The sequence below is a fragment of the Bufo bufo genome, chromosome 2 (assembly GCF_905171765.1).
Source record: "Bufo bufo chromosome 2, aBufBuf1.1, whole genome shotgun sequence".
NCBI classification, from domain to species: Eukaryota; Metazoa; Chordata; class Amphibia; order Anura; family Bufonidae; genus Bufo; species Bufo bufo.
This window is the reverse complement of record NC_053390.1, coordinates 328,539,964-328,567,673: the sequence shown is the minus strand read 5'-3', so window position 1 is coordinate 328,567,673 and position 27,710 is coordinate 328,539,964. Positions and strand designations below refer to the sequence as shown.

Here is a 27,710-nt window from a genome sequence, read left to right as displayed (position 1 = left end):
GGGACACCAGAAGCGTGGCGGTCCTGAAGGAAGCCATCCTGCGATGGGCAGAGGGACATGTTCACGCTCTCTCCGCTGTCCACATCCCCGGAGTCGACAGTTGGGCAGCCGACTTCCTCAGTCACCAATGTCTCGACCCGGGCGAGTGGTCTCTCCATCCAAAGGTATTTCAACAGCTCTGCCAGCATTGGGGAATCCCAGACGTGGATCTTTTTTCGCCTCCCGTCTGAATCACAAACTTCCACTTTACGTCTCCAGGTCTAGGGATCCTCAGGCTCTTGTGGTAGACGTCTTGGTGCTCCTGTGGTGCCAATTCGGTCTCCTGTATCTCTTCCCTCCCCTTCCGCTTCTTCCTCGGGTACTCAAACGCTTCAAAATGGATCAGGTCCCGGCAATATTAGTGGCTCCAGACTGGCCCCGCAGGGCGTGGTACGCAGATCTCGTTTCCCTGCTCACCGACGCTCCATGGTGACTACCACTGTGTCCCGACCTCCTTTCACAAGGTCTGCTGTTCCACCCGAGTTTACCTTGGCTTCATTTAACGGCGTGGCTGTTGAAGCCGTGTTCCTGAGGTTCGGCTACCTTTCCGAGTCAGTCATCCAAACTATGCTTCATGCACGTAAACCCCAGTCGGCCAGGATTTACCATCGTACCTGAAAGGCTTATTTTGCCTGATGTGAATCTGGCGAGGTTCACCCTCTCCTTTTTTTCGTCCCCTGGATTCTTGCCTTTCTTCAGGCCGGCATTGAGAAAGGTCTCCGCCTGGCCTCCCTCAAAGGCCAGATCTCGGCCTTGTCTGTTCTTTTCCAAAGGCCCTTGGTTTCTCGTTCCCAAGTGAAAACCTTCCTTCAGGGGGTGGGTCATCGCGTCCCTCCCTTCTGCTCTCCAGTGGAACCATGGAATTTCAATCTGGTCTTAGATGCCCTTCAGTCCTCTCCCTTCGAGCCCTTGAAGGAGATCTCCCTTTCTTACGTCTCTTTTAAGGTTGCCTTTCTAGTCGCGATTACCTTCATTCACAGAGTCTCTGAGTTGGCGGCGTTCTCTTGCCGGTCTCCCTTTTTGTTTTTTTTACCAGGACAAGGTTGTCCTGTGCCCAGTTCCCTCCTTTCTTCGACAATAATGAGGAGATTGTACTGCCTTCATTCTGTCCCAACCCCTCTGATCCCAGAGAGAGGTCTCTCCACCGTCTGGATCTGGTTCGGGCACTCCGGCTGTATCTCCAGTTAACGAGTCCTTCCGTCGTTCTGACTCGCTTTGTTGTCTCTGAGGGCTCACGGTAAGGGTTTACAAGCCTCCAAAGCCACTATCTCCTGTTGGATTCGATCGACTGTCAAGGAAACCTATGTGGCGAAGTGTCGTGATCCCCCTTTCCGGTTGACCGCTCACTCCACTAGGGCGGTTGGGACATCCTGGGTGGTCCGGCATTTGGCCTCTGCTTCCCAGTTCTGCAAGGCTGCCACCTGGGCTTAAGTTCACACCTTCTCCAGGTTTTACCACATCTATTCCTTGGCCTCTGCTGATGCCAGTTTGGGTCGCAAGGTTCTGCAAGCGGCGGTACATTAGGTTTTTCGCATGTCTGTTTCTTCCCACCTTCGGGGACTGTTTTGGGACGTCCCATGGTGCTGTGTCCCCCCAATGCCATACACAAGAAAAATAGATTTTTGTACTTACTGTAAAATCTTTTTCTCGTTGGATGCATTGGGGGACACAGATCCCATCCTTGTTGTTTTTTCTTTGTTCAGGTTTACCGGGCTTCCCGAGACTCTTCGATATTGGTCCTCTTTTTGGTTTAGGACATGTTTGCTTCACTTTTCGCTCTGGATTTTGGTGCTCCTACTGCTTTAGTACCAACTGGTTAGTTTAGTGTCTGTGCAGAGGGTACAGCCCATCTAGGTGGAGCCAACACTTTTTTTCTTTCTAGTGGCAGCTGGGCATATACCCATGGTGCTGTGTCCCCCAATGCATCCAACGAGAGGGATTTTACGGTAAGTACAAAAATCTTTTTTTTCCCCTAATTTGTCAGATGTAAATGTTTCAGATCATTCAACTGATTTTATTACAAGATCAAGAAAACCTGAGTAGGTATTAACCCCTTGGTGACTTGCCATACATTTACGGCATGATGGCACCAGAGGAGCGTGGCATTGACTCGGGAGCTGACACTGCACCATGCACTGCAGATGGTGGCTATGTTATACAGCTGACACCTGTGAACAGCGACTGGGATTGGGGAACTCTGATCTCAGAGAATCAACCATTGCAGCAAAGAGCAAGTGTAATTGCAGCTCCTCCATCCCATTTACTTCAATAGGAAGGAACAGTCGGAAAGTAAAAGTTGATCGTCAAACCCCCGCCGATGTGATATTGATGTCCTATCCTGAGGGTATGTCATAAGTATAGGAAACTAGCCAACCCCTTTAATGGTCTGTATTAGTGTTGAGCTAAGTGAGCTTCGGATGCTTCATCCAAAGTCGCTTCATTCAAAACTTCGGAAAAATACAGTACGGAGATCCTTCCCTGTACAGTATTTAAAATGTATGGGCTCCAAAGAGCCGAAGTAAATTATTCGCAAAGTAACGCAAAACTTAATTGAATAACTTCGGTTGTTGATTTTTAAAGTGGAAAACCACTTTAAAACTTGAAACCGGAATCGGCTTCTTTTCCGACTAGTACTTTGCTGAACACCAGTCTGTATATGACTCTACAAGGTTGTATGGATTTGGCCATAAAGGTGTGACATTAGTGCCAAAGAAATGTTAAGTAAGCTAATAATGAGACACTATATAGTGGTACTAACACAATTTATATTAATCTTGCTTTAGGTCAATGAGATTTTGAAGGTATCTAAAAACAACATAGTAGTAATGAAGTTGCTTGCTGGAGGACATAAAAAGGACTCAAAGGTAATCTTGGAGAAGCTACATATTCAATTTTCTTAAGTGGTGTCCTTCACTATTGAGAATTGTGACCGATTCATCATCTAAGTTGGTTTATGTGCGTTCCATTTTAGTAATTAAATGTGTGTTCTCAGCCTCAGGGATCACTGCATCAGTGGAGCCCCCTCCATGAGCCTGAACAGAGCGCCTCTCTGGCAGCCATCCATGCATTAGTCATTTAATGGCTACCATTTAATACCACATTTCACTGGAATCTGCCGTGAAAATAACGGGCTAGCTGGGGCTTCCTCTGGAAAATCAGTTGGATTCACAGAGATTATCACAGGGACTTCAAACTTCTGATGAGAAAACTACTTTGTTAATTTGTTGGGCAGATCTAGCAATAGTAACTGGGCTCGGAGACTGGGTAGCATTTTATCCTGTCTGTTTAGGTTATTTTGCACATTAGAAATTCTGCAGACTGAACTGTCTGGCTTTTCTCGCTCGTGTCCTTGGGGGATACAGAAGACACTAAACAGAACATGTTACCTCCTTCTATCAGCTATGCCCCTCCTGCAGACATTGAGCTAATCGGTTTTCGCTTAGTGTCCATAGGAGTTAGACATCCCTGGGCTTGTTCTGCCTTTGTTATTTTAGTTTTTTTTTTCTTCCCTTTAGTTGGGGAACAGAGATAGCTGTGCCCCTGCCTGTTGTTCCCAGAGGGGAGGGTGAACATTGATGGCCTCCCTCATCATTTCACCTTCCTCCAAGAAGACAAATTAGAATTAATTCAGAAATACTCATTCTATTTTCATCCTCTTCCCTTCAGCTCCCCCATGGGCCCAGCAGAGAGCAGCAGTTGTGGCAGTTTACACTGGTAGGTGGATCGAACACGAATAAATGGTGACCCTGTGGCTGGCTGCAACAGGAAAGCCCAGTGACTTATCAATCTTTAATCCTTTAGTGACTACCCATATGTCTTTTTACGGCGGTCACTAAGGGGCCTTAGGCTGGGCAGCTCGGTCTAAGCGGAGAGCGAGGGCGCGGCACTCGAGAGCTTCGCTCCTGCTCTAACAGCCCGGACCGGCAAGAGTAGCAATCCGGGCTGTTTAACCCCTTACATGCCATGGACAATGACGCCCACCGCATGGAAGCAGTGAAAGAACTGCTAATTTATTCTTAGTCGACACGGAAAAAACTTAATAACAAGCTCTCAAAAAGTGTTATTTACCACAAAATGATACCAATAAGAACTAAAAGTTGTCCTGCAGAAATCAACACCTCTCCATAGAAAGAAAAATAAAAAAGGCATGGGTCTTGGGATGTAGCAATGCAAAAAGATTATTTTTTATTTTTTTGCCATCACTGTAATAATGCTGACCTAGAGAATAAAGATATTATGTTATTTATGTCGAAAAATGAACGCTGCAAAATTTATAATTAAAAACTCATCCCATCTCCCTACCAGAAAGAGTTACAAAAAAAAAAAAAGTTAATCAGAAAGTTATGTACCCCGAAATGGAACCATTAAAAACTACAACTTGCCCCGCAATAAACCAGCCCTCATACAGCTACATAGACAGGAAAGTAAAAAAGTTATAGCTCTTGGAAGGCGGGGATGAAAACCGCTTGTTCAGTAAGACCCAAAACAGGCTGGTCACTAAGGGGTTTCCAGCCCCTCCATTCTGGTGTACCACATTGTTTCCTTCACAAGTCGGACATTGGCACTAACAATTTATGCTCTGTCAGCTTCAGCATTGCCCTTTTTGGGGATTTTGTGTAATTGCCCTGACATTCTGCTGTAGCAGACATACTTATTGACTTCACATGCTGCGAATCGCCTACATTACTCCCACTCGCCACTAGTAGCTGATTTTTTGCTGAGACACAACACCCTTCCACAAGACGAGTAGATGCACTCACCCCAGATATTTCTGTCTACTTGACCAGTATCCATGTTCCTTGAGTAAGTGTACTACTCAGGTTAGCGAGTGCCTGTGCTGACGCTATTTTTTTTCTGGTACCTTTGTTTTGTGGCGATGGGCATCCACATCATACTTGTTTATCGGAGCCAGTCTCTGGCTGCTGTCTGACCACTTGTGCATTCCTCTGATGAGCACATTCTCCCCTTCAAAGTCTATAGGCAGCGTCTCTACCTACTGCTAAGGCTACATGCACACGACGGTGAAAAAGAACGGCAGTTAAAAACTGACTTTTTTTCACTGATGCATTTCTGAGAAACGGACTTTAAAAACGGACCCATTCAATTGTACGGGGGACAGTCAGTCAGTGAAAAACGGACAAGATAGAACATGTATTTTTTTTTATGTCTATTTTTCACTGACAGTCAAAAAAATGCTGTGTGAATAACCCCATAGACTACCATTGGTCGTGTGAATGTAGCCCAGGCATTTTTCTCTTCAGCTTACGGTTAGGTCTGCTCAGTCCAGGCAGTTTTTCTGTTGAATGTGAGGTGGCTACTCTCTTCTCTTGTTACAATATTTACAACATGGCTCTGTGTGCATCTGCAATTGTCCATTGCCATTCTCCTTATGGAGCTCTGCTGTTTTTTCTTGCTCTTATTTTTTTAGCAGCTGTGGACGCTGCGGTTTTTACTTTCAAATACACCTCCGTTATCTCTAGATATTCTTGGCAAACGTATGTGATCTCTCTCTCTCGTGTTACAGGCTGCTCTGTTCTTTCGCAGTGCAGTTGCTCTGTTTCTGCTCTATTTGCTCGGCCTGACCAAGGCCAGTCATGATATTGTCCTGGGTCCAGCATCACTCAGTCTTCTTTTTTTCTCCGGGGACTGATATTGGTGTGTCTACATTCTGATGATGCAATCCTCTTGACCACATGATTGGGGATGTTCTTCATCCCCGAAGGCATTCATTTTTCCTACTAGGCTATTCCCTATGTTCTTATGGTTTTTCAGTCAGTACTACTGATTTGTTCCCGTTTGTTTGTTTGTTTTTTATCTTCCTTGGTGGTCACTTCTCTTCCTTGATGACAGACTATATGACATAATTTTTTTCCTTTTACAGTTTGGCCTACCGATGTTTTCATAATCTACCTGAGAGACCATTCCAAGGCTAGTCCACTGCCATCTGCTCAATTGATTCCTTCCAGATTTACTGAGTTTTTCTTATGTTGAAATATCTATTCCTCTTTCTTTTTTGGCCACCCCTACTTTTTTGTCTCCATGGGAGTCGAGATCTGCCACAACAGCAGTTCTGCAGTCCTTGATAATCCGGATGTACATTCACAGAAATCTTTTTAATTCGGTCTCTTTCCAATCGGTATTTCATGGAGTGGCTTTCCTTGGCTTCTTTCTGCCCTGCTCCATTGCAAGCTGCCTACTGCCAGTCTTCACAAACTTTTTTTTTCTAATCCCATATTGTCACAGTTGATGACTCCAGGCTCTCGTCATCTACTATTGGTTACCTCCTACATATTCTGGCCCTTTCTATGTCTCCTCTCTCCAACATTTTCTGTTGTCTTCTGCCGTCTGACTCGTTTTCAGACTCACCCTTCCTGTGGATATTTTGTGCTGCTAGCCACATCTTCTGAAGTCTCCCGAGTCCTTTGGCTTCATTTAGCTGGTCTCTCCTCTTTATGCCCAGCTCGGCACACTGCGCTCTCTTACTGGCTGGCCTTCCTGTTACATGCTCTGCTTTTCCTAGTCTGGGGTTCCTGTGCATCCTTCTCACTCTCCATGTGAGACTTGGTCTTTTGTTCCCTCCCCATGGTACTGCTCTTCAACATTCCATGGGCTTCTGTGTCCCCCCAATGATACAAGCGAGAAAATAGTGTTTTTTGTGCTTGCTTGTAAAAATCCTTTTTTCGCTGAGTTCCTTGGGGGACACAGATCCTACCCAGTAATTACAGTGTTGGTTCTTCTAGATTGGTCCCGTCTGTTCTTGGTTCTGACCCACCTCCAGCTCTTTCTTACTATTGGTTTCTGTTAGCTTTTTCTGACTGCTAACCTTTTTAGCTTAGTGTCACCTCCTAGTCCCATGGTCTTCTGTGTCTGCCAATGAACACAGCGAGAAAAGGATTTTACAGGGAAGCTCAAAAAATATAATACTATTTTGCCGCAAAGTATACTTGATTGGTGGATTTTCAACACCCTGGACCTGCGCCGATCAGCTGTTTGAGAAGACCGGGCAGTCCTTGAATGGGGCTGACTGCCCATAGACCATGTGGCTGATGGTCGTGACGTCACTAGTCTAGGGTAAGTAGCGATAAGGGCCTTTTCAATTAGCTGATCGGCACGGGTCTCAGATGGCAGACCCCCACTGATCAGATCCTCTGACAGGTCACCAGTTACAAATAGTCCGGTAACACCTAGCTGCTGAATTTTTTTATTTATTTAAAATAAAAAAAAACACTACAAAAACGTTTTAAAACATCACTTTCGCTACCCCCACATACATAACCTGTTCTTTTCTTACTTGCTTACTACCAGCCTGTAATATATCATTACTCAGATGATTAACTCCTTAAGGACACAGCCTTAAAGAGGACCTTTCACTAGAATAAAACATCTAAACTAACTATACAGACATGGAGAGCGGCGCCCAGGGATCCCCTGCACTTACTGTTATACCTGGGCGCCGCTCCGTTCTCCCGGTATAGCCTCCGGTATCTTCATAGTTAGGCTCCTCCCAGGGGAACCTGCCGGCGTCTCATTCTCCCATGCTGTAGCTCTGGCCAATCGCAGCGCTCAGCTCATAGCCTGAGAGGCTTTTTTTTTTCTCTCTCAGGCTATGAGCTGAGCGCTGCGATTGGCCAGCGCTACAGCATGGGAGAAGGAGACCCCGGCAGGTTCCCCTGGGTGGAGCCTAACTATGAAGATACCGGAGGCTATACCGGGAGAACGGAGCGGCGCCCAGGTATAACCGTAAGTGCAGGGAGATCCCTGGGCGCCGCTCTACATGTCTGTATAGTTAGTTTAGATGTTTTATTCTAGTGAAAGGTCCTCTTTAAGGACCAGGCCATTTTTTGCAAATCTGACCAGTGTCACTTTAAGTGGTGATAACTTTAAAACGCTTTGACTTAACCAGGCCATTCTGAGAATTTTTAGGGACCAGTTCAGGTCTGAAGTCACTTTGCGAGGCTTACATAATAGAAATCACCCAAAAATGACCCCATTCTAGAAACTACACCCCTCAAGGTATTCAAAACTGATTTTACAAACTTTGTTAACCCTTTAGGTGTTTCACAAGAATTAATGAAAAATAGAGATACAATTTCAAAATTTCACTTTTTTGGCAGATTTTCCATTTTAATAATTTTTTTTCAGTTACAAAGCAAGGGTTAACAGCCAAACCAAACTCAATATTTATAGCTCTGATTCTGTAGTTTACAGAAACACCCCATATGTGGTCGTAAACCGCTGTACGGGCACACGGCAGGGCGCAGAAGGAAAGGAATGCCATACGGTTTTTGGAAGGCAGGTTTTGCTGGACTGGTTTTTTTGACACCATCTCCCATTTGAAGCCCCCCTGATGCACCCCTAGAGTAGAAACTCCAAAAAAGTGACCCCATTTTAGAAACTACGGGATAAGGTGGAAGTTTTGTTGGTACTAGTTTAGGGTACATATGATTTTTGGTTGCTCTATATTACACTTTTTGTGAGGCAAGATAACAAGAAATAGCTGTTTTGGCACAGTTTTTATTTTTTGTTATTTACAACATTCATCTGACAGGTTAGATCATGTGGTATTTTTATAGACCAGGTTGTCACGGACGCGGCGATACCTAATATGTATACTTTTTTTTTTATTTATGTAAGTTTTACACAGATTTCATTTTTGAAGCAAAAAAAAATCATGTTTTAGTGTTTCCATAGTCTGAGAGCCATAATTTTTTCAGTTTTTGGGCGATTACCTTGGGTAGGGTATGATTTTTGCGGGATGAGATGACTGTTTTATTGCCACTATTTTGGGGTGCGTGTGACTTTTTGATTGCTTGCTATTACACTTTTTGTGATGTAAGGTGACAAAAAATGGTTTATTTAGCACAGTTTTTATTTTACATTTTTTACGGGTTCATCTGAGGGGTTAGGTCATGTGATATTTTTATAGAGCCGGTCGATACGGACACGGCGATACCTAATATGTATACTTTTCTTATTTATTTATGTAAGTTTTACACAATAACAGCTTTTTTCAAACAAAAAAAATGATGTTTTAGTGTCTCCATATTCTGATCCATAGTTTTTTTATTTTTTGGGCGATTGTCTCAGGTAGGGGCTCATTTTTTGCGGGATGAGGTGACAGATTGGTACTATTTTGGTGGGCAAACGCCTTTTTGATCACTTGCTGTTGTACTTTTTGTGATGTGAGGTGACAAAAAAATGGTTTATTTAGCACAGTTTTTGTTTTAGATTTTTTTACGGTGGTAATGTGATATGTTTATAGAGCTGGTCGATACGGACGCGGCGATACCTAATATGTATACTTTTTCCTCCTATTTTTTACCAATTATTTTTTAACTATTTGGGGAAAATGACGTTTTTGTTTATTTTTACTTGAAACTTTTAATTTTTTGGGGGGAAAACTTTATTTATGAAACTTTTTTTTTTCACTTAATTTTTTGTCCCACTTTGGGACTTGAACTTTTGGGGGTCTAATCTTTTACAATGCATTCCAATACTTCTGTATTGGAATGCATTGGCTGTATGAGTAATACTGTGTTTATTACTCATTCAGCTTCCGGCCTGTGAGATCCAGGGGGCTGGATCTCACAGGCTCGTCACCGGAAGGCAGCGCAATGCCTTCCTTAGACATCGCGCTGCCTTCCATGCCATCGGGTCCCCCCTACAGCCGCATGAGGACCCGATGGCACCGCCCGCCGCCGCAATAGGTAAAAGCAGCAAACCGCAGGTCTAAATTGACCTGCGGTTTGCAGCGATCGCCGACAAACCGAGGGCATTTAGCCGAGGTGCCTGCTCAATTATTTGAGCAGGCCCTGGCTTCCGATCACCGCCCGCTGCGCGGCGGTGATCAGAAATACACAGGGTGTACAGGTACGCCCTGTGTCCTTAAGTACCAGGACATAAGGGTGTACCTGTACGCCCTGTGTCCTGAAGAGATTAAAGAGCTGAATGTTTGTCAGGCAACTTCAGCAGTTTTTTTCCAGTAAAAGAATAAATTCAGCTTTCCTCATCTGAGTTATGTTGTATTACAGGTAAGGAAAGAACAGGTCATGTATGTGGGCGTAGTGGTGATTTGTTATCTTCTTCCTTTTGTATTTGTTGCGTTTACATAACCTGTTCTCTCTTTTCATGCAGGTTCCCCCTGAATTTGATTTTTCTGCACACAAGTATTTCCCTGCTGTAAAACTGGTATAAATGATCAGCTAAGAGACTGTAAAGCATTTCATAAGAAGCGTGTTATGGTCTAATTAATGTGTGCTCAGTGCAGGACACACGTGAAACTAGGCTTTTTTCCATTTTATTTTTTCGTGCACTGGTTACTTTTATGTAAAGCCACAAGGTGGACAATCCTTTGTAAATTGGCTGTGTGGGATCTTGTGTTATAACAAATGTTTTTCCATTAAATATTTAAAACATCCAGAGTGTCTTCCTTCCTCATATTAAGTTCAGAATGAACTACTGCACTTCTAGTCTCATGATGCCTTTGAGGCAAACAGTGTTAAACTTAATTTATCTTTCAATGATTCCTTTAGACTAGGAACAAAACTGCATCCATCAATGTTTCATACTGGTTGCTGGGGTATAAAAGCGTGAGCCAACATACATACAGAGTAAGCACCCCCCTCCTAAAGCCTGCCCTTCTGTGCCTGGGCAGCGCTTGGTCACCAACAGAATTTCATACTTTGCTAATTCTCTCTTTTGGGCTGCCCACTGAAGCAAGTACACCTCCCACAGGTTAATAATGCAAATTAGGACCCTTCTTACACAGGCCAAGGAACGGGATGGATATTTGTACGAACACTTGTTCTGCAAATGCTTTTCAGGTGATCGCATTTTTCATGCTGCACAAAAAATTCTTGTTTGTCGCATCACTTCACCCCGTGTAACCTGGGATGTTATGCCAACAAACATGGAGACTGGGAACGATTTTAGTAACTATCATCTGTCACAAATTAATATCTGCTTGTAAATGTAGCTGATCAGCGTGCAGTCATCAGGAATAAGTTTCCTCTTTTGTGCCTGCTCTGTCAGCCCATGAAAAGGAGCCTTTAATGTGAACTACAGCAGACCAAAAATCTAAGTGTAAAAGGTAGAGGACACTACACTGTGACTTGCAGTAGCATATGGGTTTGTATAAGAAATAACTTGGGATAAATGGGAGAGGAATGTGGAAAATTCAAAAATAAGATTTCTCCAGTGGTGGTGCTCACTTGTACTATGCCATTTGATTGCATTTAGATCTACTGTATTCGCTATACAACTGCTACTTGATGGTTTCAACATGTACCCTAACACGCTGCCTAATGATTCCCTAAAGCCCTTTCAGGGCACATGGAGGGTGCATGTTTGGCTTGCCTAAATCCTATTGAGAGAATTATGCTGAGCGCCCACCAGATACCTTTTTGTATTGCTTATTTTGTGGAAAAACCAAGATATTGTGCTGTAAAAAGCATGGGCGGATCCTGCTGCTGGTTTTAAAATCTGCCAACTTTACATCTGTTATCTTGTATTAAACAGGCACTCTATCACCAGAAGATGTACCAAAAATAGTTTATTACAACAAATACAAGTATTAGAATTATAAACCAAACTAGTGTACTTCTGTTAATCCTCTAAAATAGGTAAATGTTAGAACTATATTGTTCTAACATTTACCTATTTTATAGGATTAACAGAAGTACACTCTTGTTGACTGGCCAACCTGTAGAATAGGTTTTACCAACTTGGATGTATTTTGATGGCGTGCTTTCCCTTCCACCTCAATGTGAATATACACCTGTGTTAGGTGCTTTTCAAATGCATTGGGGGAGGTTGGAGTCCACCACATCAAATATCCATCCATATATGCCGGTATACATCAAATAATATAAAATGTTAAAATAGAAAAATTCATAAAAAAAACTATCTTTTTCCCTCAATGCGTGATCCTGATCAAGTCCTAATAGTTTATATTCAGATATACATGATTGATGCAAAAATTAATGTCCATTATCTTCTGAAAATGTATCCATGATTAGTAAATATAAATGAAAATCAAAATGTCCGTAATTTGTATAAATTCTTCAGCTGATAGTGTCATTTGTTATTTAATCCCATCATAATTCATCGGTATTTAATCGCATCAGGTATGTATATTTTACTTTCCTCCGATGTAGGTGATTATGTACAAGAAGTACTAAGATCTGTTACTTTTTTACATTCTATGCATAATGTATTGCTTTGTATTGGCAAGAAGTAAATATGTTACCAGATTGTTAGGTTTCTTCTACTGCGTCTCTCTTTAGAATGCTGACGCGGATCCTCTGACTTCCCTCCTCGCGGCTGATGAAGACTGCCATTCGGCGTCCCACGTGGTCACGCGGTTAGTTACTGCTCTGTGATGCTGTGAGCTGTAAGTCTTTACAGGGCCACAGTATTCTTATGTCACAAATGGACAATGATTATATCGGGGGGTCTTTTCTTGGATTTGTTGAACCAGTAGTACCAAAAGGGTTTCGGAGCAGCAGGCACCTTCCTCATTGGCTATAAGGTATCATCATTCTTCTTTTCTTCATCTACCCCCCCCCCCCCCCCCATTAAATTATTATATTTCCTCTCCATCAATCTAACTTTGTTCAAGGAATTCTCAACTATTTTTAAAGGGTAATTTTTATTTATTTTTTATAAATTGTTCACTTAATTCTTGTGCTTCCTTTTCAAATTGTTCAGTTGTAGTACAATTTCTTTTCAGTCTCCTAAATTGGCTGGTGGGGATATTTATCAGCCATCTAGGAAGATGGCAACTCGAAGACAATATATAGCTGTTTTTAGTAACCGTTTTTTGTATTACATATTAATCTTTTATTTTGTTTTGTGATTGTAATATCCCAAAAAGGTATTACAATTACAAAATAAAAGATTACCGTATTTTTCGCCCCATAAGACGCATTTCTCCCCTTCCCAAAAGTGGGGGAAAAATGCTCTTGCGTCTTATGGGGCGAATACTAATGAGCCACTTCCATTATGGAAGCGCTCATTAGTACCGTAGTACCAGGAAGCGGTGAAGGCTCTGTACTCACCGCTTCCTGGTCCTTGGCTATCTGCTGTGTGTGCTCTGTGATCTCATGCTGTGCGCAGCCTTCACAGTACAGCCGGCGGCAAGATGAAGACTATCTAGCTGCGGGTGAGGAGCGGCGGCGTCCAGAAGCAGAAAAGGTAAGTGCTTTTTTATTTTGTGGTCTGAGGCTGATGGGGGCTATAAGATTTCTTTATAGAGAATATAATGGGGAAAAAAGATAAAGAAAAGAAGAATGATCTAATTATCCCTTTTAATAGTTATTATAAAGGGATATAAAGATTAATAAATAAACATTTGCATCACATCCTAGAAGACAAACTAATAGGCCCTACATTAACCTCCATTCCAAAAATTACCTATACAAAAGCACCTAGTTTAGGTCTAAAAATTGCCCCATCATATAAAAATAATGAAAAAATAAAGACACTCAATTGGTTGCAAGTAGATAGGTTTTTCAGATGCGTTTTTAGGGCACCGTTTGGGGATTGATATTACAAAAAGATTAGTGATTTTGGTAGAGAGTAGAATGGTAAATGAAGATGAAAAATGGGAGCATACAAATAAAAATAATAAATTAAAAATAAATGAATTGGTCAAGAAAAACTGTTTAGTCACAACTATACATATGGTATGATGAATTATGAATGTGGTAATGTGAAAACGCATATGCGTTTTTGATAGAACAGAGCTTTATGAAGGATTAATATATCAAATATAGTGTAATGGCGAAAGAGAACCTGTAGATGATTCACTGTAGTTAGGAACGCTATAGGGATTAGATAAAACTAATGTGTGCGGAAAAGTGACCTACTAAATGTATAAAATTCAAAGCGACCAAGATCTATCCACGGACCCTGATGCGGATCGAGGTATTGCGTGGAAAACCACAGTCTGCGGTACCGCTCAGGTGTGGATACAGTCACTGAGAAATCCACTTCAGGTGCACTACAAAAGGTTGCAAATCCATGCCAGCAGGCTATAGTTATCTGAACACAACCAAATGTGCGCACCGTGGCACGGACAAGGTGCTCAGCTCAATCACCCAGTCTAGATGGCCCTGGACTAAATTAACAAACTAATCCATTGATAAACATCTACTCACTAGGTCAGGCCTCCATCAAGAACCACCTGTTAATGGATATGAACCAGATGTCTTGATTGCTGGCCCTGTGAGCACGAATTAAGGGACACTAACTAACTGGGTGTGAGCGAAAAGCTTGAGTGCACCTGTTCACATACTACAGAGGGCTGGATTGACGCAGACCACTTCTGTTGTGTGAATGCAAGTCAAGCAAAATTCAAAAACATGGGTTTGCCCCCACTAATCGCTCAACGCATTTCGCCATGTTTGGCTCGTCAGGAGCATAAAATGTGGGTAGAAGGACAAACAATCCAACCAGCTGCTAACCTCTGTGACAGAGGCTGCAGCTATCAGCACTGAGTGGCCGTACGCTGCCGCAAGAACACGCGCTATATAAGGAGACTCCTCCCCTCTTCTCGATCAAGCCCCTGAGGCAGTCAATAAGAAAGCAGGAGGCGTGGCAATGCCGCAGCAAACAACCCGCTCCACTTACCCGCCCCCTCTATGAGGCGATCACAGGCGAATGTCAAAACATTTGCATACTGATATTAGAGCGACCAAACGGCGGTTTTAAAAATAGGATAGCGCAGCACTATGGGAACAGGGATCGGTGTCTTATTCTAGTAAGTGGTTGGATGTAGTGAATAACTACTGTGGTTATTGTTACTGAATTAGGATAACTCTGAGATGTGAGGAGTCCTGGGTTATAATAATATATAGAGGTGATGCATCATGTGAATTACCATAATGCATCAACTCTGAGATCCACACCTGAGCGGTATCGCAGACTGTGGTTTTCCACGCAATACCTCGATCCGCCTCAGGGTCCGTGGATAGATCTTGGTCACTTTGAATTTTATATATTTAGTAGGTCACTTTTCCTCACACATTTTTGTATATTTAATTAAGTATTCGTTTTATCTAATCCCTATAGCGTTCCTAACTAAAGTGAATTATTTTTGATGGTGGAACGTATTAGCTTGTCAGTGATTTGAGAACCTATAAATGTAGAAATTTGTGAGAGTTTGTATGGTGGAGGGGTAGTATAACTCAATTTATGGACTGTTAGGAACAAACAGCTACACCTACTTATCACATGTGAAGAGCCATGCCAGTTTTTGTATAACTCTGAAAATGTAATCCCACCCAGTGTTAACCCCTTTAGGACCCTGACATTTTTCACCTTAAGGACCAGGCCATTTTTAGCAAATCTGATGTGTCACTTTGTGGTAATAGCTTTAAAACGCTTTTACTTATCCAGGCCATTCTGAGATTTTCTCTTCACATATTTACTTAAAGTGGTAAAATTGAGTAAAAAAAAAATATTTTTATTTATAAAAAAAAATACCAAATTTACCAAACATTTGGAAACATTAGCAAATTTCAATTTCTCAACTTTTATAATAGATAGTAATAACTCCAAAATTGCACTTATTTTTTTTTTTTAGCAGATTTTAAATTTTCATTAAAAAAAATTCTGCAACACATTAAGGGTCAACAGCCAAACAAAACTCTAAATCTAATATTCTGATGCTGGAGTTTACAGAAACACCCCATATGTGCTCAAAAACTGATGTATGGGCTCACAGCAGGCTTCAGAGTGGAAGGAGCACCATATGGCTTTTGGAGAGCGGATTTAGCTGGAATGGTAATTGGGATGTTGCATATGAAGACACCCTGAGGTGTTCCTACAGTGGAAACCCCCAAAAGGTGACCCCATTCCAGAAACTACACCCCTCAAGGAATATTTCAAGGTGTGTAGTGAGCACTTTGCCCCATCAGGCGTTTCACAGAATTAAGAAACACTTGGCTGTGAAAATGAAAAATTAATTTTTTTTCTAGAAAAAGTTGCTTTACACCCACATTTTTCACTTTCACAAGGGGTAACAGGACAAAATGCACCCCACATTCTGTTCCCCTTGGAATACGCCAACACCCCATATGTGCTCAAATATAATGTATGGGCAGGGCTCTAGAGTCAAACAGCTAAATATGTTTTTTGCAGGCCTGAATAAACAGACATGGATTTTATCTGCCATGCTGCATTAAATATATTCCTGAGGTCCCCAGAAATGAAAAACCCCAACTAGTGACCCCATTTTGTAAAGAACACCCCCTTACGAACATTTTAAGTGGTGGAAAGGGTACTTTTCAGCAAGCAGGTGTCTCACAGAGTGCAGAAATACTAGAGGATTTCAAAGCACACATTTTTAAAAATGAAAAATTACTAGCAGACCCCAATTTTTCACTTTCACAAGGGGTTAAAGGAGAAAATGCACCCCAGTATATGTTCCCCATTTTCTCCCCTTTTTGCAAACACTCCATATGTGCTTGTAGCCTGCTGTATTGGCGCACAGCAGGTCTCTAGAGCAAAGTGCAAAAACTGTTTTTTGCAGGCCTGAATAAAGAGACGTGGATTTTGGCTACCATATCGCATTAAATAAACTCCTGAGGTCCCCAGAAATGATAAACCCCAAGAAGTGAAACCCATTTTGGAAAGAACACCCCTGTACGAACATTTTAAGTGGTGGAAAGGGTACTTTTCAGCAAACAGGTGTCTCACAGAAGGCAGAAATACTAGAGAAAGGAATTTAAAGTACACATTTGTAAAAATTAAAAAGTACTAGCAGACCCCAATTTTTCACTTTCACAAGGAGTTAAAGGAGAAAATGCACCCAGTATATGTTCCCAATTTTCTCCCCTTATTGCAAACGCCCCATATGTGCTTGTAGCCTACTGTATTGGCGCACAGCAGGCCTGAATAAACAGACATGGATTTTAGCTGCCATGTCGCATTAAATAAATTCCTGAGGTCCCCAGAAATTAACCTCGGAGGGGACAGGTTCTAACTTGTTCAGCACCGGTCACCTCCCCCTGTCCCCCTTCCCCCAGCTTACATGTGGTTCTGGCGCTGCGATGTGCCAGTCTTCACTGATCGGCCAATCGCAGCACACGGAGCTGCAGGGGAGCCAAAATACCCGATCCTGCCCTTACCCAGCATGGCTGCCTGTCGGTAAGAGCAGCCATCGCACCCTGGTCCCCCTGCCATTTTCACCCAGAGCATGGTGGTCCTTAAGTCACGTATGGTTGCGCTGTACATGTATGATACGGGTCCTCTACGGGTTAAAGTATAAATTGCACTAAGAAACACAATGCCTGTAGCCACTGAGAAAGGAGCCTGCTGCTCCGAAATGCGTTTGGTACTACTGGTTAAACAAATCTAAGAAAAGACCCCCGATATAATAATTGTCTATTTGTGACATAAGAATACTGTGGCCCTGTAAAGACTTACAGCTCACAGCATCACGTTGCAGTAACTAACAGCCCGACCACGTGGGATGCCGAATGGCAGTCTTCATCAGCTGCGAGGAGGGAAGTCAGAGGATCCGTGTCAGCATTCAAAAGAGAGACGCAGTAGAAGAAACCTAACAATGTGGTAAAATTTTTACTTCTTGCCAGTACAAAGCAATACATTATGCATAGAATGTAAAAAAGTAACAGATCTTAGTACTTCTTGTACATCATCACCTACATCGCAGGAAAGTAAAATATACATACCTGATGCGATTGAATACCGATGAATTATGATGGGATTAAATAACAAATGACACTATATCAGCTGAAGAATTTATACAAATTACGGACATTTTGATTTTCATTTATACACTGCTCAAAAAAATAAAGGGAACACTTAAACAACACAATGTAACTCCTAGTCAATCACACTTCTGTGAAATCAAACTGTCCACTTAGGAAGCAACACTGAGTGACAATCAATTTCACATGCTGTTGTGCAAATGGGATAGACAACAGGTGGAAATTATAGGCAATTAGCAAGACACCCCCAATAAAGGAGTGGTTCTGCAGGTGGTGACCACAGACCACTTTTCAGTTCCTATGCTTCCTGGCTGATGTTTTGGTCACTTTTGAATGCTGGCGGTGCTTTCACTCTAGTGGTAGCATGAGACGGAGTCTATAACCCACACAAGTGGCTCAGGTAGTGCAGCTTATCCAGGATGGCACATCAATGCGAGCTGTGGCAAGAAGGTTTGCTGTGTCTGTCAGCGTAGTGTCTAGAGCAGCGGTTCTCAACCTGGGGGTCGCGACCCCTTTGGGGGTCGATCGTCCCTTCCCTGGGGGTCGCCTGAGGCTTCCTATTATGCCCCCGTTCCCGCCCCCTAAGTGAGCCGCCGCCGCCGCAGTCAAGCACAGGGAGATGAGCGCTTCCATTGCGCTCATCTCCCTTGTAATCTGACTGTGCTGCGGCGGTGCAGGGGAGGGAGGGGTGTGTCCCCTTCCCTTCCTCTGATAGGCTGCCGGCGCACTAGGCCGGCAGCCTATCAGAGGCCGGCGCAGGCGGCGCGTGACGTCATCACGCCGCCTGACCCTTACAGCGCTGGACACAGGCCAGAAGAGGCCTGCATCGCATCGCTGACACTGAGGTAAGTATGTGTTTTTTTTATTTTATTACAATACTGGCACATGATGATGATGATGGGGGGGACTTAATACTGGCTGGCACATGATGATAATGGGGGGGGGGGGACTTAATACTGGCTGGCACATGATGATGATGATGGGGGGGGACTTAATACTGGCTGGCACATGATGATAATGGGGGGGGGCACTTAATACTGGCTGGCACATGATGATAATGGGGGGGGGGCACTTAATACTGGCTGGCACATGATGATAATGGGGGGGGCACTTAATACTGGCTGGCACATGATGATAATGGGGGGGGGCACTTAATACTGGCTGGCACATGATGATAATGGGGGGGACTTAATACTGGCTGGCACATGATGATAATGGGGGGGGAACTTAATACTGGCTGGCACATGATGATAATGGGGGGGGGACTTAATACTGGCTGGCACATGATGATAATGGGGGGGACTTAATACTGGCTGGCACATGATGATAATGGGGGGCACTTAATACTGGCTGGCACATGATGGTAATGGGGGGGGGACTTAATACTGGCTGGCACATGATGATAATGGGGGGGACACTTAATACTGGCTGGCACATGATGATGATGATGGGGGGGGACTTAATACTGGCTGGCACATGATGATAATGGGGGGGGGACTTAATACTGGCTGGCACATGATGATAATGGGGGGGGGACTTAATACTGGCTGGCACATGATGATAATGGGGGGGGGACTTAATACTGGCTGGCACATGATGATAATGGGGGGCACTTAATACTGGCTGGCACATGATGGTAATGGGGGGGGGGGACTTAATACTGGCTGGCACATGATGGTAATGGGGGGGGGGGGGGACTTAATACTGGCTGGCACATGATGATAATGGGGGGGACACTTAATACTGGCTGGCACATGATGATGATGGGGGGGGACTTAATACTGGCTGGCACATGATGATAATGGGGGGGGGGACTTAATACTGGCTGGCACATGATGATAATGGGGGGGGCACTTAATACTGGCTGGCACATGATGAAAATGGGGGGGGGGCACTAATTACTGGCTGGCACATGATGATGATGGGGGGGGACTTAATACTGGCTGGCACATGATGATGATGGGGGGGCACTTAATACTGGCTGGCACATGATGATGATGTGGGGGGACTTAATACTGGCTGGCACATGATTATGGGGGGGGACTTAATACTGGCTGGCACATGATAATGGGGGGGGGGGGGCACTTAATACTGGCTGGCACATGATGGTAATGGGGGGCACTTAATACTGGCTGGCACATGATGATGGGGGGGGACTTAATACTGGCTGGCACATGATGATAATGGGGGGGGGGGGGTAATACTGGCTGGCACATGATGATAATGGGGGGGCACTTAATACTGGCTGGCACATGATGATGGGGGGGGGGACTTAATACTGGCTGGCACATGATGATGATGGGGGGGACTTAATACTGGCACATGATGATGATTGGGGGGGCGACTTTATACTGGCACATGATTGGGGGGGCGACTTAATATTGGCACATGATGGGGGGCTTATTACTGGCACGTGATGGGGGGCTCTTGTTACTGGCAGTGGCACGTTATTGAGGGCACTTATTACTGGCACATTATTGGTGGGCACTATAGGGGCATCTACTGAGGCCACAAAGAAGGGGTGTTTTATATGGGGGGCTCTGTACAGTAGCATTTTATACTGGGACACATTATGGTGGGTACTATGGGGAAGGGGGGAGAGGAGTACTATGGAGTCATCTACGGGGGCAATAAGAAGGGGTATTTTATACTTGCAAATTATGGGGGACACTGAGGGCATCTACTGGGGCACGATATATGGGGCATTTTATACTGGTACATTATGGGGGGGCACTAGCAGGAAGGGGGGAGAGGAGCACTATGGAGGCATTCACTAGGGGCACTATATAGGGGTATTTTATACTGGCACATTATGGGGGACATTAGCTCAACTGGGGGCATAAGGGGGTATTTTTTGCACTGTCACATTATAAGGAGAATTATTTCTACTGGGGGGCATTATGGTGGGCTCTATTACTCCCCCATGGTATGACCCCCTAGTAGCAGCACCAGCCTCTCCCTGCTCTGCTATCCCTCTGCCCCTTCTCCAAATCCTTATTATGAAATCTTTCTCATTAGGATAAAACACAACATCAGCTCCGCCGAGCCCCCGGCCAAGTGTTGAAGTGGCGTCCGAGATCCCCAAGGGCCAAGCCAAGTAACTGTAAGTGTTCATGTGAAATATGTTTGTTATATATGTACACTCCTGTGAGAGGCGGGGAGGGAGATCTGTGGATGACACTGTTATAGGGAGGGAGATCTGTGGATGACACTGTTATAGGGAGGGAGATCTGTGGATGACACTGTTATGGAGGGAGAAATGGGGATGACACTGTCATGGGGTGGATCTGTGGATGACACATATAGCATAAGATGCTATATACGGTATGTGGCATCCACAGATCCCCCCATAGCAGTGTCATCCACAGATCCCCCTCTCTATAAAAGTGTCATCCACAGACAGCTGGACTTTTCTTCCCTGTTGCGGTTTTAGGTATTGGGTAAAGTATCGCAGCATTTCTAAGCGTACTTGTGTAAATGTATCGTTGTTATAGCTGCCCCCCTACTTTTGTCCTGGCCCCCAGTGTGCCCCCCCAAAATTTGAAAGCTAGAGACGCCACTGCTCGTGAGATTTCCCTACCTCCTGACTTCCTGTCGCACTGCTAATGACGTGAGGAGGCGTTCCTGAGTTTTGACGATCTGCGCATGCGCAGACCGACAGTTTATGGAAAATTTCAGCGGAGTTCAGCTTTACGCCGGCCGGAGTTAGCCGCGCTTGCGCACTGGGCCGTAATATTTCCCTACCGAGGCTCTCCTGCGCATGCGCAGTGTCCCGGTGTAAAGCTGAACTCCGCTGATTTTCCATAAACTGTCGGTCTGCGCATGCGTAGATCGTCAAAACTCAAGACCGCCTCCTCACGTCATTAGCAGTGCGACAGGAAGTCAGGAGGTAGCGAAATCTCACGAGGTAGGGTAGTATAACGCTACACCCGCACAACGGCAGCGGCCCCTTATCCTCGCGCACAGGAAGTGATGTCCTATCACTGCCTGTGCTTGAAGGAGCCTGACGTCTGGACGGGTAAGTCGGGCCGCCTGTCTGCTGAGGTCCGAGTTTTTTTCGTTAATGACACCACCGCTGGGCACCACTGCCACCAATGATTTAATTGAGCCCGGCTAATTTTATTTTAATTATTTGGCTGAGCAAGGCTTAATTTGTTTGGGAGGACATGAATCACCGCTGATTTATATATTTGGGGGACCCTGAGCACCGCTGATTTATTTTTTAAGGGGGTATTTGTTGTTTATTATTTATTTTAAAGTTATTTATTTGGTTTACAAATATTTTGTATTTATGCTAAAGTTCTGTGGTTATGAATGAATACTTGTGTATTTGAATTAACATTTGGTGTATTGGTGTCTGTGCGTGTTTTTGGTGGGTCATCAGACCCAATTCTCCACGTGCGGGAGTTCCAGCCGGACACTGGGGTTGGCGCCACTGTATTTATGCAAACTGGTCACACATTTGCAGAGAGCAGGTATTGTAGAAAGCAGCTGCTGTGTTAAAGGCATTTGAGGTAAGACAGGGCAACACTTGAATTATTGTTCATCAGCTATTGTCATATATTATTTTCATTTAGATAACAAACCACCCCATGACAATGGATCGTGTAGAGAAGAACCATAAAATAAGAAAATATAGTGAGGATTTTTTACAGTATGGTTTTACCTCAATAATTACAGTAGGGATTGAGAAACCACAATGTGTAATTTGTTGTGAAGTTCTATCAGCTGAATCTATGAAGCCAAACAAACTAAAACGCCATTTTGATAGCAAGCATCCGAGCTTTGCCGGCAGGGATACCAACTATTTTAGAAGCAAAGCTGATGCACTCAAAAAAGCCAGACTTGACACTGGTGGCAGGTATTACAAACAAAACGTAGCAGCCGTTGAAGCTTCATATTTGGTGGCACGTAGAATTGCCAGAGCTATGAAACCTCACACCATTGGTGAGGATTTACTGTTGCCAGCGGCCAAAGACATTGTTCGAGTTATGATCGGAGACGAATATGTTACGAAATTGAATGCAATTTCCTTATCTAACGATACTGTTCGCAGACGATTAGATGACATGTCGGCTGATATTCTTAGTCAGGTAGTACAGGAAATTAAATCTGCTCCACTTCCAATATTTAGTATCCAGCTTGATGAATCTACAGACGTGGCAAACTGTTCCCAGTTACTGGTTTTTGTGAGGTATATTAATGATGGCGACTTTAAAGATGAGTTTCTTTTTTGCAAACCTCTGGAAACGACAACTACTGCACGTGATGTATTTGACAAAGTTGGATCATTTCTGAAAGAGCATCAGATCTCTTGGGAAAAGGTTTGTGGTGTTTGTACTGATGGTGCTCCAGCTATGCTAGGATGTCGATCTGGATTTCAACGTTTGGTACTGAATGAGTCCCCAAAAGTCATTGGAACTCACTGTATGATTCATAGGCAAATATTAGCAACGAAGACGCTGCCACAAAATTTACAGGAAGTTATGAAAAGCGTCATAAGTTGTGTCAATTTTGTAAAGGCGAGCAGTTTAAACAGTCGACTGTTTTCGCAACTGTGCAACGAGTTGGATGCGACACACAATGCTTTGTTATTTCATACTGAAGTGAGATGGTTATCAAGAGGAAAAGTTTTAAAACGTGTTTTTGATCTTCGTGATGAACTCAGAATGTTTTTTAATCAGAAGGCAAAACCACAGTTTGAGGCACTTTTCAGCGATAAAAGTGAACTGCAGAAAATAGCTTACTTGGTTGACATCTTTGTCATCTTGAATGAGTTAAATTTATCACTGCAAGGACCAAATGCAACGTGCCTTGATTTGTCTGAAAAGGTTCGATCATTCCAAATGAAACTTCAGCTTTGGCAAAAAAAATTGGATAACAATAATATTTACATGTTGCCTACCTTAGCTGCTTTCTTTGAGGAACATGGCATTGAACCAGACAAAAGAATTACAATGATAATTTCTGTGAAAGAACACTTGCATATGCTTGAAGATGAAATTTCATTGTACTTTCCAAATCTACCGGACACCCCATTTGCTCTGGCCAGAAGCCCATTCACAGTCAAAGTTGAAGATGTTCCTGAGACAGCACAAGAGGAGTTCATTGAACTTATTAACAACGATGCAGCGAGAACTGATTTCTCTACAATGCCAGTTACAAAATTCTGGATCAAGCATTTTCAGTCATATCCTGTTCTGTCTGAGACTGTGTTGCGCCTTCTTCTTCCATTTCCAACAACTTATCTATGTGAAACAGGGTTTTCCAGCTTGTTGGTTATCAAGTCTAAATACAGAAGTAGACTTGTTGTGGAAGATGATCTTCGGTGTGCTCTTGCAAAGACTGCCCCAAGAATTTCTGATCTGGTGAGAAGGAAGCAATCTCAACCTTCCCACTAATGTTGGCTGTTTTATGCATACTGTTGCAAAATGTAGCGATGTTGTTTACTGTTGTTATATTAAGTATGTTACCCATGCTACACCATGCTTCAATACAAAATTTCATTTATTTGTAATTAGAAATAAATATTTGACAATATATAACATTTTGTCTTTGTGATTAATTACTCTGCTTTAATTATGTTCAATTTGTAGCAATAAAAATACATCCTGCATATCAGATATTTACATTACAATTCATAACAGTAGCAAAATTAGTTATGACGTAGCAAGGAAAAAAATGTAATGGTTGGGGGTCACCACAACATGAGGAACTGTATTAAGGGGTCACGGCTTTAGAAAGGTTGAGAACCACTGGTCTAGAGCATGGAGGCGCTACCAGGAGACAGGCCAGGAGACTTGGAGGAGGCCGTAGGAGGGCAACAACCCAGCAGCAGGACCGCTACCTCTGCCTTTGTGCAAGGAGGAACAGGAGGAGCACTGCCAGAGCCCTGCAAAATGACCTCCAGCAGGCCACAAATGTGCATGTGTCTGCTCAAACGGTCAGAAACAGACTCCATGAGGGTGATATGAGGGCCCGACGTCCACAGGTGGGGGTTGTGCTTACAGCCCAACACCGTGCAGGACGTTTGGCATTTGCCAGAGAACACCAAGATTGGCAAATTCGCCACTGGCGCCCTGTGCTCTTCACAGATGAAAGCAGGTTCACACTGAGCACATGTGACAGACGTGACAGAGTCTTGAGACGCCGTGGAGAATGTTCTGCTGCCTGCAACATCCTCCAGCATGACCGGTTTGGCATTGGGTCAGTAATGGTGTGGGGTGGCATTTCTTTGGAGGGCCGCACAGCCCTCCATGTGCTCACCAGAGGTAGCCTGACTGCTATTAGATCAGATCCTCAGACCCCTTGTGAGACCATATGCTGGTGCGGTTGGCCCTGGGTTCCTCCTAATGCAAGACAATGCTAGACCTCATGTGGCTGGAGTGTATCAGCAGTTCCTGCAAGACGAAGGCATTGATGCTATGGACTGGCCCGCCCGTTCCCCAGACCTGAATCCAATTGAGCACATCTGGGACATCATGTCTCGCTCTATCCACCATACTGTTGCTCTATCCACAGACTGTCCAGGAGTTGGCAGATGCTTTAGTCCAGGTCTGGAAGGAGATCCCTCAGGAGACCGTCCGCCACCTCATCAGGAGCATGCACAGGCGTTGTAGGGAGGTCATACAGGCACGTGGAGGCCACACACACACACACACACACACACACACACACACTACTGAGCCTCATTTTGACTTGTTTTAAGGACATTACATCAAAGTTGGATCAGCCTGTAGTGTGTTTTGCCACTTTAATTTTGAGTGTGACTCCAAATCCAGACCTCCATGGGTTGAAAAATTTGATTTCCATTTTTTTATTTTTGTGTGATTTTGTCGTCGGCACATTCAACTATGTAAAGAACAAAGTATTTCAGAAGAATATTTAATTAATTCAGATCTAGGATGTGTTATTTTTGTGTTCCCTTTATTTTTTTGAGCAGTGTATTTACTAATCATGGATTCATTTTCAGAAGATAATAAGATAATTTTTGCATCAATCATGTATATCTGAATATAAACTATTACGACTTGATCAGGATCACGCATTAAGGGAAAAAGAAGTGAAAGGATTGTTTTTTTATTAATTTTTATATTTTATTTGACATTATATTATTTGATGTATACTGACATATATGGATGGATATTTCATGTGTTGGACTCCAACCTCCCCCAATGTATTTGAATAGCACCTAACACAGGTGTATATTCACATTGAGGTGGAAGGGAAAGCACGCCATCAAAATACATCCAAGTTGGTGAAACCTATTCTACAGGTTGGCCGGTCAACAAGAGTTATATTGTTCTAACATTTACCTATTTTAGAGGATTAACAGAAGTACACTAGTTTGGTTTATAATTCTAATACTTGTATTTGTTTGTTGTAAACTATTTTTGGTACATCTTCTGGTGATAGAGTGCCTGTTTAATACAAGATAACATATATTTTCTTCTAAAGTAACATCTGGATTATTACCTTTGATATATAAATGAACTGTACCAACTGTCCTGAGACCATTGATTCAGTAAAAGTTCAACTGTGTTTTATTACAACTGACGCCTCATCCTTTCTACTACCCTCAACATTTGCACCTTACTGTATAATTTGTTGTATCATTAAACACATTTTACACCACACGTTGGTCAATTTCAAACGTCTGACAAACTTTCACACTTAGAATTTTTTCTGAAATATAATGCAGACGGGTCCGTTCTGAACGGATCCCATCGTTTACATTATAGGAGCGGATCCGTCTGTGCAGACACTAGACGGATCCCCTCCGAACGCAAGTGTGAAAGTAGCCTAAACAGACCAACGTGTGGTATAAAATGTGTTTAATGATACAACAAATTATCCATCAGATGCACAACATTCGTGTGCAAGAGGCCTAACTGAGGTCTGAACATAGCCCAAGTAGTACTAGTGGTGGTGGATATTTATAGTGTTTCTTAGAGTAACCCCATCACTGTGTGATTTGTAATATACTGTAGCTACTTGTGCAGGGAACCGGACCGCAGGGGCAACACGTGAGGTGACGGTGGGCCGATGGGGGTAGTAGTTCATTTACTCACGGTTACCAGAGCCTCCCTGGGCTGGCGTGCAGTGATGGGGAAGACAGCACTGAATCCTCTGGGGCTCTCGCTATTGCAGGGAACACCAGCCAGATGGAAGTTGAGGTGCCCTTCATGTTATAAATGTTTAGGGTGCTTTGGTGGCTGGGACCCTGTGCTCGTGACGCCAGCACCGTAAGGTGCAAATGTTGAGGGTAGTAGAAAGGATGAGGCGTCAGTTGTAATAAAACACAGTTGAACTTTTACTGAATCAATGGTCTCAGGACAGTTGGTACAGTTCATTTATATATCAAAGGTAATAATCCAGATGTTACTTTAGCTGAGATCCTTATACCAGGTCTGGCAATGGTCTGTTGAGGAGTTATCGAATGCTTTTACTTTACAGGCAATGAATGGGTAAATTTGCACTAAGTCCACTCTCTAGCACTCAGGTACTGAATATAATGATTTCCTATTTATCTTGAGCAATCCAATAAGGGTGTTCTCCCCCGTGGCAGGCAAATTCTCGGCTACATTATTTGATGCAGGATGCTCTCCTGAAATATTCAGGTTCACTATGTCCCAGAAGGCATTTAGTGAAAAATAATAATTCTGAGCACTAATCATCCAGTTGTGTCCAGGTACCTTTAAGTTCCTCCTGGTCACTGGTGCCTGTGAAGTCCCTTGGCTAGACTCAGTTCTAATCTTCACTAGACTTGCTTTATATTCACACTTAGGCCAAATGCACGCGGACGAGAGCGGTCCGTGGTATGCCGGGCTGGATTCCTGTTTAGAGCAGGAGCGTACGGCGTCATTGGTTGCTATGACGCCGTGCGCTTCATGTCGCCGCTGCACTACAGTAATACACTATACGAGTGTATTACTG

At 43.5% G+C, this 27,710-nt stretch overlaps 2 protein-coding genes across 4 annotated transcripts in view; both read left to right on the top strand.

The window, feature by feature from the left end:
* The window catches only part of NAA35 (N-alpha-acetyltransferase 35, NatC auxiliary subunit), a 64,961-nt gene extending 54,505 nt beyond the window's left edge, over nucleotides 1–10,456 (top strand). For 2 of the 3 annotated variants that reach the window (XM_040417011.1, XM_040417010.1), the window contains exons 22-24: nucleotides 2,823–2,903; nucleotides 3,706–3,753; nucleotides 10,174–10,456. In XM_040417011.1, the coding sequence (XP_040272945.1) occupies nucleotides 2,823–2,903; nucleotides 3,706–3,753; nucleotides 10,174–10,233 (189 nt within the window). In that variant the 3' untranslated portion in view covers nucleotides 10,234–10,456. The remainder of the gene's footprint in view (nucleotides 1–2,822; nucleotides 2,904–3,705; nucleotides 3,754–10,173) is intronic. The other variant, XM_040417012.1, reaches the window with a different exon arrangement.
* A 364-nt stretch (nucleotides 10,457–10,820) lies between these two features.
* LOC120990859 (protein ZBED8-like) lies at nucleotides 10,821–24,175 on the top strand. The gene is made up of 3 exons (XM_040419743.1): nucleotides 10,821–10,862; nucleotides 13,156–13,233; nucleotides 22,352–24,175. The coding sequence occupies exons 1-3, from the start codon at nucleotides 10,821–10,823 to the stop codon at nucleotides 24,173–24,175; spliced, it is 1,944 nt and encodes a 647-aa protein (XP_040275677.1).
* Nucleotides 24,176–27,710: the final 3,535 nt, after the last annotated feature.